Genomic DNA, 11,722 nt, shown 5'->3' with positions numbered 1-11,722 from the left:
AACAGCCGGCAAGCCGCGCAGCAGAACACACACGGCGGGGGAGGTCCGCAGCCGTGGCGGCTCAGGAACACCCGTATCACACCAAGACCTCCGAGCCTCGCCGCAGGCTCCGCCCCCTCTCAGCCCCGCCCACCGGAGGGGGAGGGCACACACCGCCTTCCGTCCGCCCCGCCTCCTGCCTCCGACCGGAAGTTCGGGCTTCCCAGAGTGCCCCGCGCGCGGCGGGCATGATAACAAACCCCCGGGGCTCCCACGCGGGTTGTTCGGCTGTGTGTAGGCATCGTGGTGTGTGAGACGACGGCTGTCTGCGAGCGGTGCCGGGCTAGCGCATCGTCAACCCGAGCGATGGCGCTGTTCCGGGCAATGTGGGGCGTGCTAAGGGCACTGGGGCGCTCGGGGGCCGAGATGTGCGCGGGCTGCGGGGGTCGCATGCCCTCGCCGCTCAGGTAGGCCGCGGGCGGGGGCCGCCGCACGTCCATCATTCATCTGCCCTGGTGCCACCCGGGTCTCCGGGCCAGCAGGGACCTCGCGCCTTTGGGACCCGACCCCCTCACTTCCTGTCACCTTCTACCTTTCGGTTCTCCCGCCTTCCTTCTCGTGCCCTGGAGGCGGGGCAGGGAGCTGTGGCGCGGAACGCTGTCCCCTTCAATGCCCCGATCGCTAGGATTTGTGCTTCAGCCCTTGCAGCCCCTCTTCTGTTTGGCTAGGTCACCCAGGGTGCCAGGACTTGTGATTCAGCCCTGCGACCTCCTCTTCTCTTCCGCTAGGTCACCCAGGGTTAGAGGACTTGTGCTTCAGCCCTGCAGCCCCCTCTTCCGTTTGGCTAGGTCACCCAGGGCGCCGCGTTTGCAGCCTTGAGACCAGCAGCCTCTGATTTGGTTTAGAGTAGGGCTTTAAAATAAGTCCTGAGGCTGAGGAGTAGCAGGTTGTGGAGGACCTTCTAGCATGCTTCTACAAATGAAGGTCTTGAGTTTATTCTTAGCACAGCAGAGGGAAGGGAAATCACTCAAAAGGCTGTTAGCATTTATGGTGCAGGTGTTAGATACTTGGCACCTTGGCTGACCTTGGATTTGGTATCTGAGGTCTGTGTATAGGAATGGTAAATATCTGACATTCACGTCTTTTTATCCGTGTGTAGCCTTGTCTGTATTCCGAAATGGTTTTCATCTAACATGGGTAATTATCCAAAGAAACCTATGAGTTCATACCTTCGGTTTTCTACAGAACAGCTACCCAGATTTAAAGCTAAACACCCAGGTAAGAGATGTGGGGCTTAGGGCGGGCTTCTCTAATGTGATTTGTTTTCTTTGTCACCCGCAAACTTGATTTGCACTACCAGATAGCATTTAGCAACAGTCATTTTCTTTGATGGTCTGTATAACATTCTATAACTAATAGAAATTCTTTTTTTTTTTAATTCTTTAAATATAAATGAGAACAGTATTTTTAAAATAACCTGTAAATTGGAGAGCACTCTGCAGAAAAAAGATAAAGTTGAGGCCTAGTTGCCCTCGTTGAGAAGACCCACTGATGACTTATCTTTTGCTTTGCAGTTGCTTCTGTGATCATTGTTTGTAAAGGAGCAATAAAATAACTTACCAGGAAGTGCTCTGTAAAATATAATGGTCTAGTCTAGCCAGTCAGTGGGGGTGCAAGCCATTAATTCCTGCAGTTGTGAGGCAGAGGCAGGTGGGGATCTCTCTGAGTTCCAGGAGAGCTGGGATTGTTACACAGAGAAACCTTGTCTCGAAAAAAATTTAAGATAAAAAATAATGGTCTATACAAGTCACCGCTAACTTATTCATTGGAAATTATCTGAGTTCTTAAAAAAAAAAGATTGGCAAGTGGAAAGATTTCCAGGTAGCCTAAGAAAGGGTTGTAGAGCATTCATTTGAGTATATAGTATAAAGTTAATAGCTGAATTAATAAGTTGGTCCTTGCTTATGATTTCCAAGCCTTTTTACTTATGGTGCCTCACAGGGCACATGTGAAAATCATACAAGCTATAATTAAAGTACTCCTGTTGCAGGTAAGGGACAGACAGTAAACTTTTCAGAGATCTGCTTATACCCATAACCCTGTCTTCTAAAATGTAAGACTTGGCATTAATACATGATTAATAAAGTAGTTGTATCCTCAGTTACGACAAAGGAAATGAAGAATAATGGATTAATTTTACAATAGCTTTATATCTGAATGGTATTTCTGTAATTGAAATGCAACATGGTTTTGTGTCAAGACTAATTTCCAGGGACTGTTTTTGGTAGTCTGTAACATACTCACTAAAACTAAATAACAGTTGTCTAGCATTTCTGGGTAAAATTGTATTCATAGGGTGTAAAGATGTATGTAGTAGTTAGCTTGGTTTTAGAGCCACTAGGCTATTTTTCAAAGGCTTGTAGAAAGTTAACCCCTAAGAAATAAAATCGACACATCCATTCTGATTTATAGATGCAAAACTTTCAGACCTGGTTAGAAAAATTGCAGCCGCATGGAGGGAACTACCGGATGCAGAAAAAAAAGTAAGCATTTACGTTTTCAGTTTTGCTCACCAGTAGGGATGCATGTTTTTCCAAAGACTAGGTAGTTCACACCTCTTTTCTTTGATGGGGTCTCTGCTTGTGCTCATAGCTTGCCAGTTGAACTAGACTGGCTGATCAGAAAGCTCCAGGGATCCACCTGTCTCTGCCCCCACCCCCTCCCCTGCGTGAGGGCTATAGACATTGGCTATGGCAAGCGCTTTACCAGCTGAGTTATATCCTTAGTTTGCTCTCTTCTCCCTTAACAGTCACATCCACAAAGGTGTTCTATACCTTTTGTTTCATAAATGATGTCGACATAGATGGGTGTAGTACAGGTAAATGGTTGACAACAGTCAGGAAGGGTACTCAGTTGCTATCTTTGCACCTCGATTAGCAAGCGTGTGGAAAGTACATCTCAGAGTGTATTTTTACCTGGTTGTCCCTGGCAAATGTAATATGTTGAGCTTGCTAGCACCAGTTTGTTGATTTTTATTTGGATTTTTAATGTGCAGGTGTATGAAGCTGATTTTAAGGCAGAATGGAGAGCGTACAAAGAAGCTATGAGCAGATTTAAAGACCAGCTAACTCCAAGTCAGTTGGTATCTTTTGAGAAAGAAGTCAGGCAGAAACGTATGAAAAAGCAAGCATTAGTAAAAAAGAAAGTAAGTATCATTGAAATACTGTCTCCTGTGGAAAAGATAACATAACCGAGAGTCTAGGTAGTTTTCCCTTGTGTTGGTGACAGTAGATGTGACATAGCGGAGTGCTCCTGGGCACTCCAGGTAGACAAAAGCAGGACTGTCATATCTCACACGGTGTGCCTGGGAAGTCTTGGTTGCGCTGTCAATAGGACTGGCCTGAAGCTTCAATCAAGTGAATGAGGAGAAGCTAGAATCTTTACTCCACCTCTTCCTTCTAGAGTAACTTTCACATTTGAATTGTCTGTAGAGGGTCATGAATTTGAAGGTTGCTGAACATACTAAATTCCTTCATTAGCACATCAGAGGAAAATGCCAGTTATTCCAGTAAGGAGTTGCTTGGGGTAGGATTCTATTTCCTTTCAAACAAATAACTATTAAAACATCTATCTACATGGTTAAGTTTTTCTAACTTGTGTTAATTCACATAAAGGATACTGTTTGAAAGTCAGTCTACATTTTTCTTTATTTAGGGAATGCTCTTACGGTTTCTATAATAAAACCCATGTAGACAGGACCTTAGACATTTAATACCCTTGGTCTCCTAGACTCCCTCCCTCCCTTTATTTTATCATTAAATTTTCTTTGTGTATGTGTATACAACAGGGGGAGGGGTACTTGCTTAGAGGTCAGAGGACAACTTTGTGGAGCTGATTCTGTTCTTTCACCTTTACTGGGGTTGTGCAATACATACTTTTATCTGCTGTGCCATCACACCCACCCCAGGACTTTATAAATTCAGATACTGCTACTCTAAATAGAAAAGAAATAGGAGAGTGCAGTAGCTATTACAATGAATATGGGACCAAGTGCAAGAGATGCTGTGTGCTGATTCCACAGTTTCCTTCTTGGCACCCGTTGAGAACTGACTATGTCTTTTTAATTTTAACTGTTCCAAGCCATTAAGAGAAGGAGTGAGTGAGATAAGGTTACTAAATAATCCTGTGTTTATGAGGTTCAGTGGAGGCATGTATTGATTGAGCCAATACGATTAGTGTCCTGCAAGGAGGAAACTGGGATTTAAAATAATGTTTTAAAGAAAATTTTATATGTAAATGTTATGATTCAGTTCCTGGAAGCTATAAAAATCACATGTAAAGGAAATACCTTTTTGGATGGAGAAATGCCTTTTATATTACAGTTTTTAAGACTTTTATGCTTGGAAAAGTTTTTGACTTCCAAGATGTAACACACATACCTTATATACACATCACTCTATTTGCTGGTGTGATGGTGCAGGCTGTCATTCACGTCAGCACTTGGGAAGCAGAGGAAAGAGAATGGCCACAGGGTGGCGGCCAGCAAGTCTCAAGGAAACAAAATGTTAATGTTTACTTGGATTCTGTTAGGCATTGTAGCAAACTGCTTCTTTAGCTATTAGACTTCCTGGTGACTGTATCTGACACTTTGACTTTTGTTATTCAGGAATTAATGTTGCTTGGAAAACCAAAAAGACCTCGATCAGCATACAACATTTACGTATCTGAAAGCTTTCAAGAGGCTACAGAGCAAACTGCTCAGGTAAGCAGAGTGGCAGGTTGTTTGTAGGTTTGTGTTTATTTTAGTTTAAAATCATGTAGCAAGTTGTATGTCTGTCATGTCACATGATGAAGGAAAGTAGAAAATGTGGAAATTTGTTGTGTCTCTTTAAACAAAAAAAGTCCTTGGAGCTGAGTGTATAGTTCACTGCAGAACCAGCTGGGACTGTATGATGCCTTGGAAAAGACAAAAGTTCTTGTTCTTAGCATATGCAGTTGGGTGTGTGCTGACCATAGTTTGCCGTACATACTTTATGCATACCCACGGGAACAACTTTCAAAATATTTCTAATTAAGTCATCTTTCTGTTTTTATGGTTCACATAGACACATACACACAACTGTATGTAATGCAAACTGTTTACATTTAAGAGACATAACATGCCTGGTGACAGTTGTGCATGCCTTTAATCCCCAGCACTTGGGAGGTAGGGGCAAGTGGATGTGAGTTTGAGGCCAGCCTGGTCTACTGATCAGTTCCAGGACAGCCAAGGCTACACAGAGAAACTCTGTCTTCAAAAAAAGAGAGAGAGAGAGAGATAACACTAAGCTGGGTTGTGGCACACATCTTTAATCTCAGCACTCAGGAGGCACAGGCAGGTGAATCTCTGAGTTCGAGGTCAGCCTGGTTTATAGAGTGAGTTCTAGGACAGGAAGTCCTGTGTTGGGGAGAGGGGCACTTTTATATTGTGAAATGTTAAGATTCTTCTAGAAACTTCGTACTTCAACAGCTCTTAAGTGTCAGCATCCCTGGGAAGGATGAGATTGAGGCTGTTGGTTTTGTTTTGGGGTTGAGCTTGTCTCTTGATGCCTCATCCTTTAACAAGCATGGTTATACCTATGCCATGGGTATGTGCTGTACATGTGGACATGGGTACAAGAATGTGCTGGACACAAAGCCAGCCCATCTATCGTCTCCCGTCAAGAGCAACAACGGCAGCTGCTGTCTTTGCATAAAGTGCTGTGGTAAAGAAGTGTAGATGTGGGGGACTGGAGAGATGGCTCAGAGCACTGGCTGCTCTTCCTTCCAGAGGTCATGAGTTCAATTCCCAGCAACCACATGGTGGCTCACAACCATCTGTAATGAGATCTGGCGCCCTCTTCTGGCCTGCAGGGATGCGTGCAGACAGAACACTGTATACATAATAAATTAAAAAAAAAAAAAAAAAACAACTTTAAAAAAAAAAAAAGAAGTGTAGATGTCCAGGTCACTCACTGGGCAGTTGAGCTCGCTAGGCACACCACTGGAATCAACTCGTTCTGTCATTGGTTCACAAGTTCTTTTTCCATGCACTTACATGTTGTATATGTTTAAGTGAAGTATATGTGTAACGTGGCTCTTCTCAGGCTTGTAATGGCAACCTAATAACTTTTCCTTGGGATTTTAAAATTTTAATCATTTTACAAAAAACATCTTTACTTTTCAGTGTTCAATAAAATCATACTGCTATTTTTCCAGAATAACCATGATTTGCTTAGAAAAATGGTTGTTCATCTTCAAAGTATTTTCCTTTAGTGGAAACAGCTTCATAGACTCTAACCACTGAAAGTCATTTTTTAAAAAAAAAAGAAAAGGAAAGAAAAGTTAGAATCTAGTAGAAGTCAAGGAAATTCATTCTTTAGGCCCTCTTCCAGGACCCATCAATTTTTTTTTTTTATTTCCACTCAGCAAAATTGGATCTAACTTAGTAATCATTTCTTGTACAATTTCAAACTCTGGCATCTTCCAGCATCCTACTGAAATTATGGTCAGCCGGGCGGTGGTGGCGCACACCTTTAATCCCAGCACTCGGGAGGCAGAGGCAGGTGGATCTCTGTGAGTTCGAGGCCAGCCTGGTCTCCAAAGCGAGTTCTAGGAAAGGCACAAAGCTACAGAAAGAAACCCTGTCTTGAAAAAAAAAAAAAAGAACGAAAGAGAGAGAAAGAAGGGAGGAAAGAAAGAAAGAAAGAAAGAAATATGGTCATATAGGAAAGCCCTGTGCTGGTGAGAACTTTGAATACATCATTCTGGAGCAGGCCATCCCTAGGATTACCCAGTAGCCTCAATGACTGTGCCCTGTCCTTAGTAATGGAAATATAACTTGATTATAATTTTATTCATTTAAAGATACTGGCTAAGTTGGGTGGGTGGCTCAAGTTTTGCTCCCTGTCCTTGAGAGACCAAGGCTATCCTGTATCATAGAGAGAATTACAAGCCAGCTTGAGCCACAAGAGAACATCTGCAAACATCCCAGCCTTCTAATGCTGCCCCGCCACAGACTCACACACATATACATGCATGTACACATGTGCAAATATACATATGCACGTGCACACGCATAGATATAGATACATACAGATGCACTTAGACACAAACACATACATATACACATACACGTGCAGGAGGGGCTTGTCAGCGGTTGAATTCCTGGCATATTTACAAACAAAGGAAACATTCAAATTCCCCATTTTATGATCTTTTTTGAATCCCACTTTTCAGTGCTCAGTAGCTCAGTACATCTAGTGGGATGTCAGCTCGGTTTGAAGCTTGTGGTTTATTCAGGTTGGCAGCTGCCATCTCTCTGGTGCACACAGCACACCGAGCTCCTCCTGCATCGGCGCCTTGTGCCCTTGATTTACTCCTATTCTAGCTTTTCCTTAATTCAGGATGTGCAGGAACTTATTGTTTCAGATTTTACATGTCTAAAAACTGCCTTTTCCTTTGTTTTTAGATTGGCCATAGAGTTATGGGTTGGAAATGATGTTTCTTCAACGTTTCAAAATTACCACTGCTTTTCTAGCCACCATGATTTTTGAGAAATACAACTCGCAGTTGGGTAGTTAAGGCAGGAAGTATCAAGAGTATGAGGGTGGCCAGGCTGTCCCCAAAACCACAGATTTAAAAAAAAAAAAAAATCTCAGCCAGTCGATACTGGCACACGTCTTTAATCCCAGCACTTGGGAGGCAGAGCCAGGCGGATCTCTGTGAGTTCTAGGCCAGCCTGGTCTACAGAGTGAGTTCTAGGACGGGCACCAAAACTACACAGAGAAACCCTGTCTCAAACCAACAAACAAACAAACAAACAAACAAAGACCAAGTAAATCTGAGCTTGTGGGATGGCTCAGCTAGTAACATTGGTCCTCTGGAGGAGCAGTCAGTGCTCTTAACCACTGAGCCATCTCTCCAGCTCTGCAAACATTTTTTAATCAAGAGATAACTCATTTCATACTCATGTAAATGTAATCGTTCAATGGGAATGTAACAGTCCAATGGAAGTAAGTGTCAGTTGACATTGCATGCATGGTATTGCTTATGAATGACAGCTGAGTTCTTGGATTAAATGGGGAATGGTCTCCTTTGCTGTCTTCTTAGGTGTGAACACCTAACTATCCATTGTCTTACAGGGAAAACTGAAGACTATAAATGAGGCTTGGAAAAACCTATCTAGTGAGGAAAAGCAGGTAAGTAGTACAGTTTCTGGCTTTATATGTCCGTTTAGAGTGCCTGAGTAGTCAGGATGGGGTTGGCTCCTGTGGCATTGCCCAGCAGCACCAGTTTGATGGCAGTACTCAGGGACTGCCCTCATTGAGGCCAACTTGGCTTTTCTCTCAGGAGTGTGTCAGTAAATAAACCGGCATTCACACATGCCTTGTCCCACCTGCCCTCTTCTCTCCCCTAAGTCCTTAAACTAACAACCCACCAACCCTTGGAGAACACTTTGTAAACACTTTCTCTTAACTCCCCCCCCCCCAACTTTTTATTTAAAATTATTTCTGTATTCTCCTTTGGTGCATGGAAAATAGTGATATAATTTCTGTGTAGATGAAAGCACTCCAGGTATTAATTCCTCTTTTCTAAATAAAATATTTTAACACTCTCAGGCATACATTCAGCTTGCTAAAGATGATAGAATTCGTTATGATAATGAAATGAAGTCTTGGGAAGAGCAAATGGCTGAAGTTGGACGAAGTGATCTCATCCGACGCAATGTGAAACGATCGGGAGACTTCACTGAGGACTGAGACAGAAGATGGAGCTGTCTTCGTGATTAGGCACAAGAAACCAATGAGGTCTCAGTGCCGTAATAGTCACTAAGAAAGGATAAGGCTGGTTGACACTGGATAGTCAGTTCCTTTTTCTGTAGCCCATGGACCTGTGCCTGTTGAATACATTTCTGTTATTATATCAAGCCCTGACAGTGGAAGATCCTGCAGAGTTGTGCTTTTTGCTTAAGAACTAGAGACGAGACTGTCCATGCATCTGCATGTAGTGGTGAATCATTCTGTGTTTGGTGGAGATAGACAGACTGTGAAGTGACTTTTACACTTGGAACAGTTACATGTAGTTTTGTGAAGTTTTTACACTGATGACGGTTACGTGCAAGTGTGTCCCCCTGTGTCCGGGGTCAGAGCTGCTTTCACAGCTGTGGCAAAACTATGACGTAACTGCATATTCAAAGGATTGGATGAAGTGATTTCTAGGCATAAATCATGTGTCGAGTTGATGTTTGTACATATAAGTGATTGTTGACATCATAACAGCTTTTTATAATAGGGACAAAGATTTACAAACAAACTTCTCATCTTTTTCTTTTTCCTAAAGTAAAAACTAAGAAATTATGTACTAGGTCTATGCATATTGTTTTTATTGCATAGAATAAAAATTCTAATTTTCCAAACATGATTCTGAATTATGTATTTTAAGATGAACTATTTGGTTAACCGTTTTTTGTTGTTGTTGTTTTTGTTGTTTTTTAAGGTAAGGACCTTTTTCCCTGAATTTTTCATGTGAGAATATTCACGGAGCTTGTGTGGTATAAATTTTTAAATGAGAAATGTGAAAAAACAAGTCTCCAAAGTCAGAGATCTGAAACCTCGTCCATGACTGTTAACAGCCTGTGCAGGCCCTCCAGCTGGTGAGCCGGCCAGCTCCAGGCACTGACTGACTGCTTTTCAGGGCCTGTGCATTAAGAAATGTAGTTACATTTTAAATAGGTTTTTAAAAAGAAAACTGTGAATGTGAAAGTTATTATGATCTTTAGTGTTCGTGAATAGAGTTTTATTGGAACACAGCCATATGCTTTCTCGGGTTTGTTGTGTATGGGTGCTCTGCTATAGGGATGAGGCTGGGAAGCTGCAGCATACACGTGTGGCCCTTTGCAGGTAGTTTGCCACCATGGTTTGTGGTATGGTGCAGTGTGGCTACTGGGCATACAGGGCTAGTTTTCTCAGCTGTTCTTGATATTCTCATCCCGTCTTAAGGTCATCACTGGGTCGCTGTGATCTAACTGTTCTTAGTGCTAGCAAGGAAAATACTCTTTAGTCTCCAATAGTGGTTAGTATAGCACAAAATGCCATGTTGTATGGGAGCGAAGCCCTCCTTATCTTTACCGTCACCCCTGAAAAGGCATCTTCCAACCTTTGAGCTGGCACATCCCACAAGCCTTCCCCAGCCCAAATCGTCGCTCTTCAACATCCGTTCTCTTTCAAAGAACAAGTAGTTTGGAACCTCCACCACTGAGCAGGTCTCAGAGACACAGGATAATAGTTTATACTCATGGATTTTGTGTATTGAGGATGCTCCAGAGATTGTGGACTTAGAGCTCCAGCAGACTCAGCTGTTTGTGTTGGCTTTGTTCGTGGGAAAGTAAGGTTGAAATCGCTGAACTTGACAAGGTAGGAGAGGAACATATGGAAGGGAGATGGAGGTTTACATATGTTTGAGCTGGGGGTGTACCTCTGGTAGCAAGCTTGCCTAGAATGTCCTAGCACCGCAACCCCGGATAGATAAATAGTAATAAATAAGAATCAGAATTTTGAAGAGGAGTTAAAAAGTAAAATAATTTTGCCCGGTGGATTGGAATTCAGGCCTGATTTTCCTTTGGTGAAGTAGATGGCATGGGTTTGAAGCTAGAGTAGTTTGGAGGTTGGAGAAGAGGCCAGGGTAAGAGTCCTTCCTTCCCAAGTGCAACTCCAGGAGAGACTCTAGCTCCGCACTCCTAGTGTCTGGAAGGGAACTGATTTGTGTCACATATGCCTCGGAGCAGCTCAGGAGCAGCAGACACTGGAGTGATGCGTGGTCATGGCACAGTTCCCCAGAGTTCTAACCATGTACCACTTAGCTTCAAATCCTAACTTTCCAGGTACAGGAAAGGGTGCTCAAGAACCTGCAGCTTAGTCAAGGAAGAGAATGGAAACATAGGCCTGTTCATGACACTTGGTTGAATATGGTTTTCCTTGTTTGTAAGAGAAGCTTACCGTTAATAGCTTTCCATCCCCCTTTTTTTCCCCTTTAAAGACAGAGTCTCTGTACCCCTGGCTGTCCTGGGACTCTCTGTAGACCAGTCTGGCCTTGAATTCACAGAAATCAGCCTGCCTCTGCCTCCCAAGTGCTGGGATTTTTAAAGGCATGTACCACCATACCTGTCTTCCATGCCATGCCTTTTTAAATTCAGTAAACTGGCCTACCACATAGTTGTATACATTTTCTGTTGCCAAGGTTGAGAACTCAGCATCAGTAATCAATGGCCACTCATAAAAGCCTGTTTTTAGACTTTTTTTTTTTTCAGCAACAAAGCATTTGTGAAAGGAGCTGAAAAAGTATTAGGAGGAGCCAGGTGGCAGTAGCACACTCAGGAGGCAGAGGCAGGTGGGTCTCTGTGAGTTCGAGGCCAGCCTGGTCTCCAGAGCGAGATCCAGGGCAGGCACCAAAACTACACAGAGAAACCCTGTCTGGAAAAACCAAAGAAGTATTGGGAGGAGCTGAAGAGATGAGGTAAAGCTGTGTCTGCAGCATTAGGTCACCATGAAGGTCACCTTGTGCTTCTGTGGTGGAGTGTCAGTGTCAGGGGGTCTGAGCATTGAGGCTAACAAAGACTTGGTGCTAATTTAATTTTCTGGTGTTCACGTCACATTGCTAACAGCCTGCTCTTTTGGCTAACTCCTTTTTTGGCAATGTCCTTTGTGGTGGTTGGAATAGGTATGGC

General features: G+C 43.2%; 1 protein-coding gene across 1 annotated transcript; it reads left to right on the top strand.

The window, feature by feature from the left end:
• The first annotated feature begins 200 nt into the window (after window positions 1-200).
• On the top strand, window positions 201-9,420 carry Tfam (transcription factor A, mitochondrial). The gene is made up of 7 exons (XM_036168377.1): window positions 201-446; window positions 1,139-1,257; window positions 2,452-2,522; window positions 3,035-3,184; window positions 4,646-4,741; window positions 8,142-8,198; window positions 8,619-9,420. Exons 1-7 carry the CDS (start codon window positions 346-348, stop codon window positions 8,757-8,759), a joined length of 735 nt encoding a protein of 244 aa, XP_036024270.1. The 5' UTR covers window positions 201-345; the 3' UTR covers window positions 8,760-9,420.
• Window positions 9,421-11,722: the final 2,302 nt, after the last annotated feature.

The sequence above is a fragment of the Onychomys torridus genome, chromosome 18 (genome assembly GCF_903995425.1).
Source record: "Onychomys torridus chromosome 18, mOncTor1.1, whole genome shotgun sequence".
In the NCBI taxonomy this organism is placed as follows: domain Eukaryota; kingdom Metazoa; phylum Chordata; class Mammalia; order Rodentia; family Cricetidae; genus Onychomys; species Onychomys torridus.
Note: the sequence above shows the minus strand (reverse complement) of the source record. Positions and strands in the feature narration are given on the sequence as shown.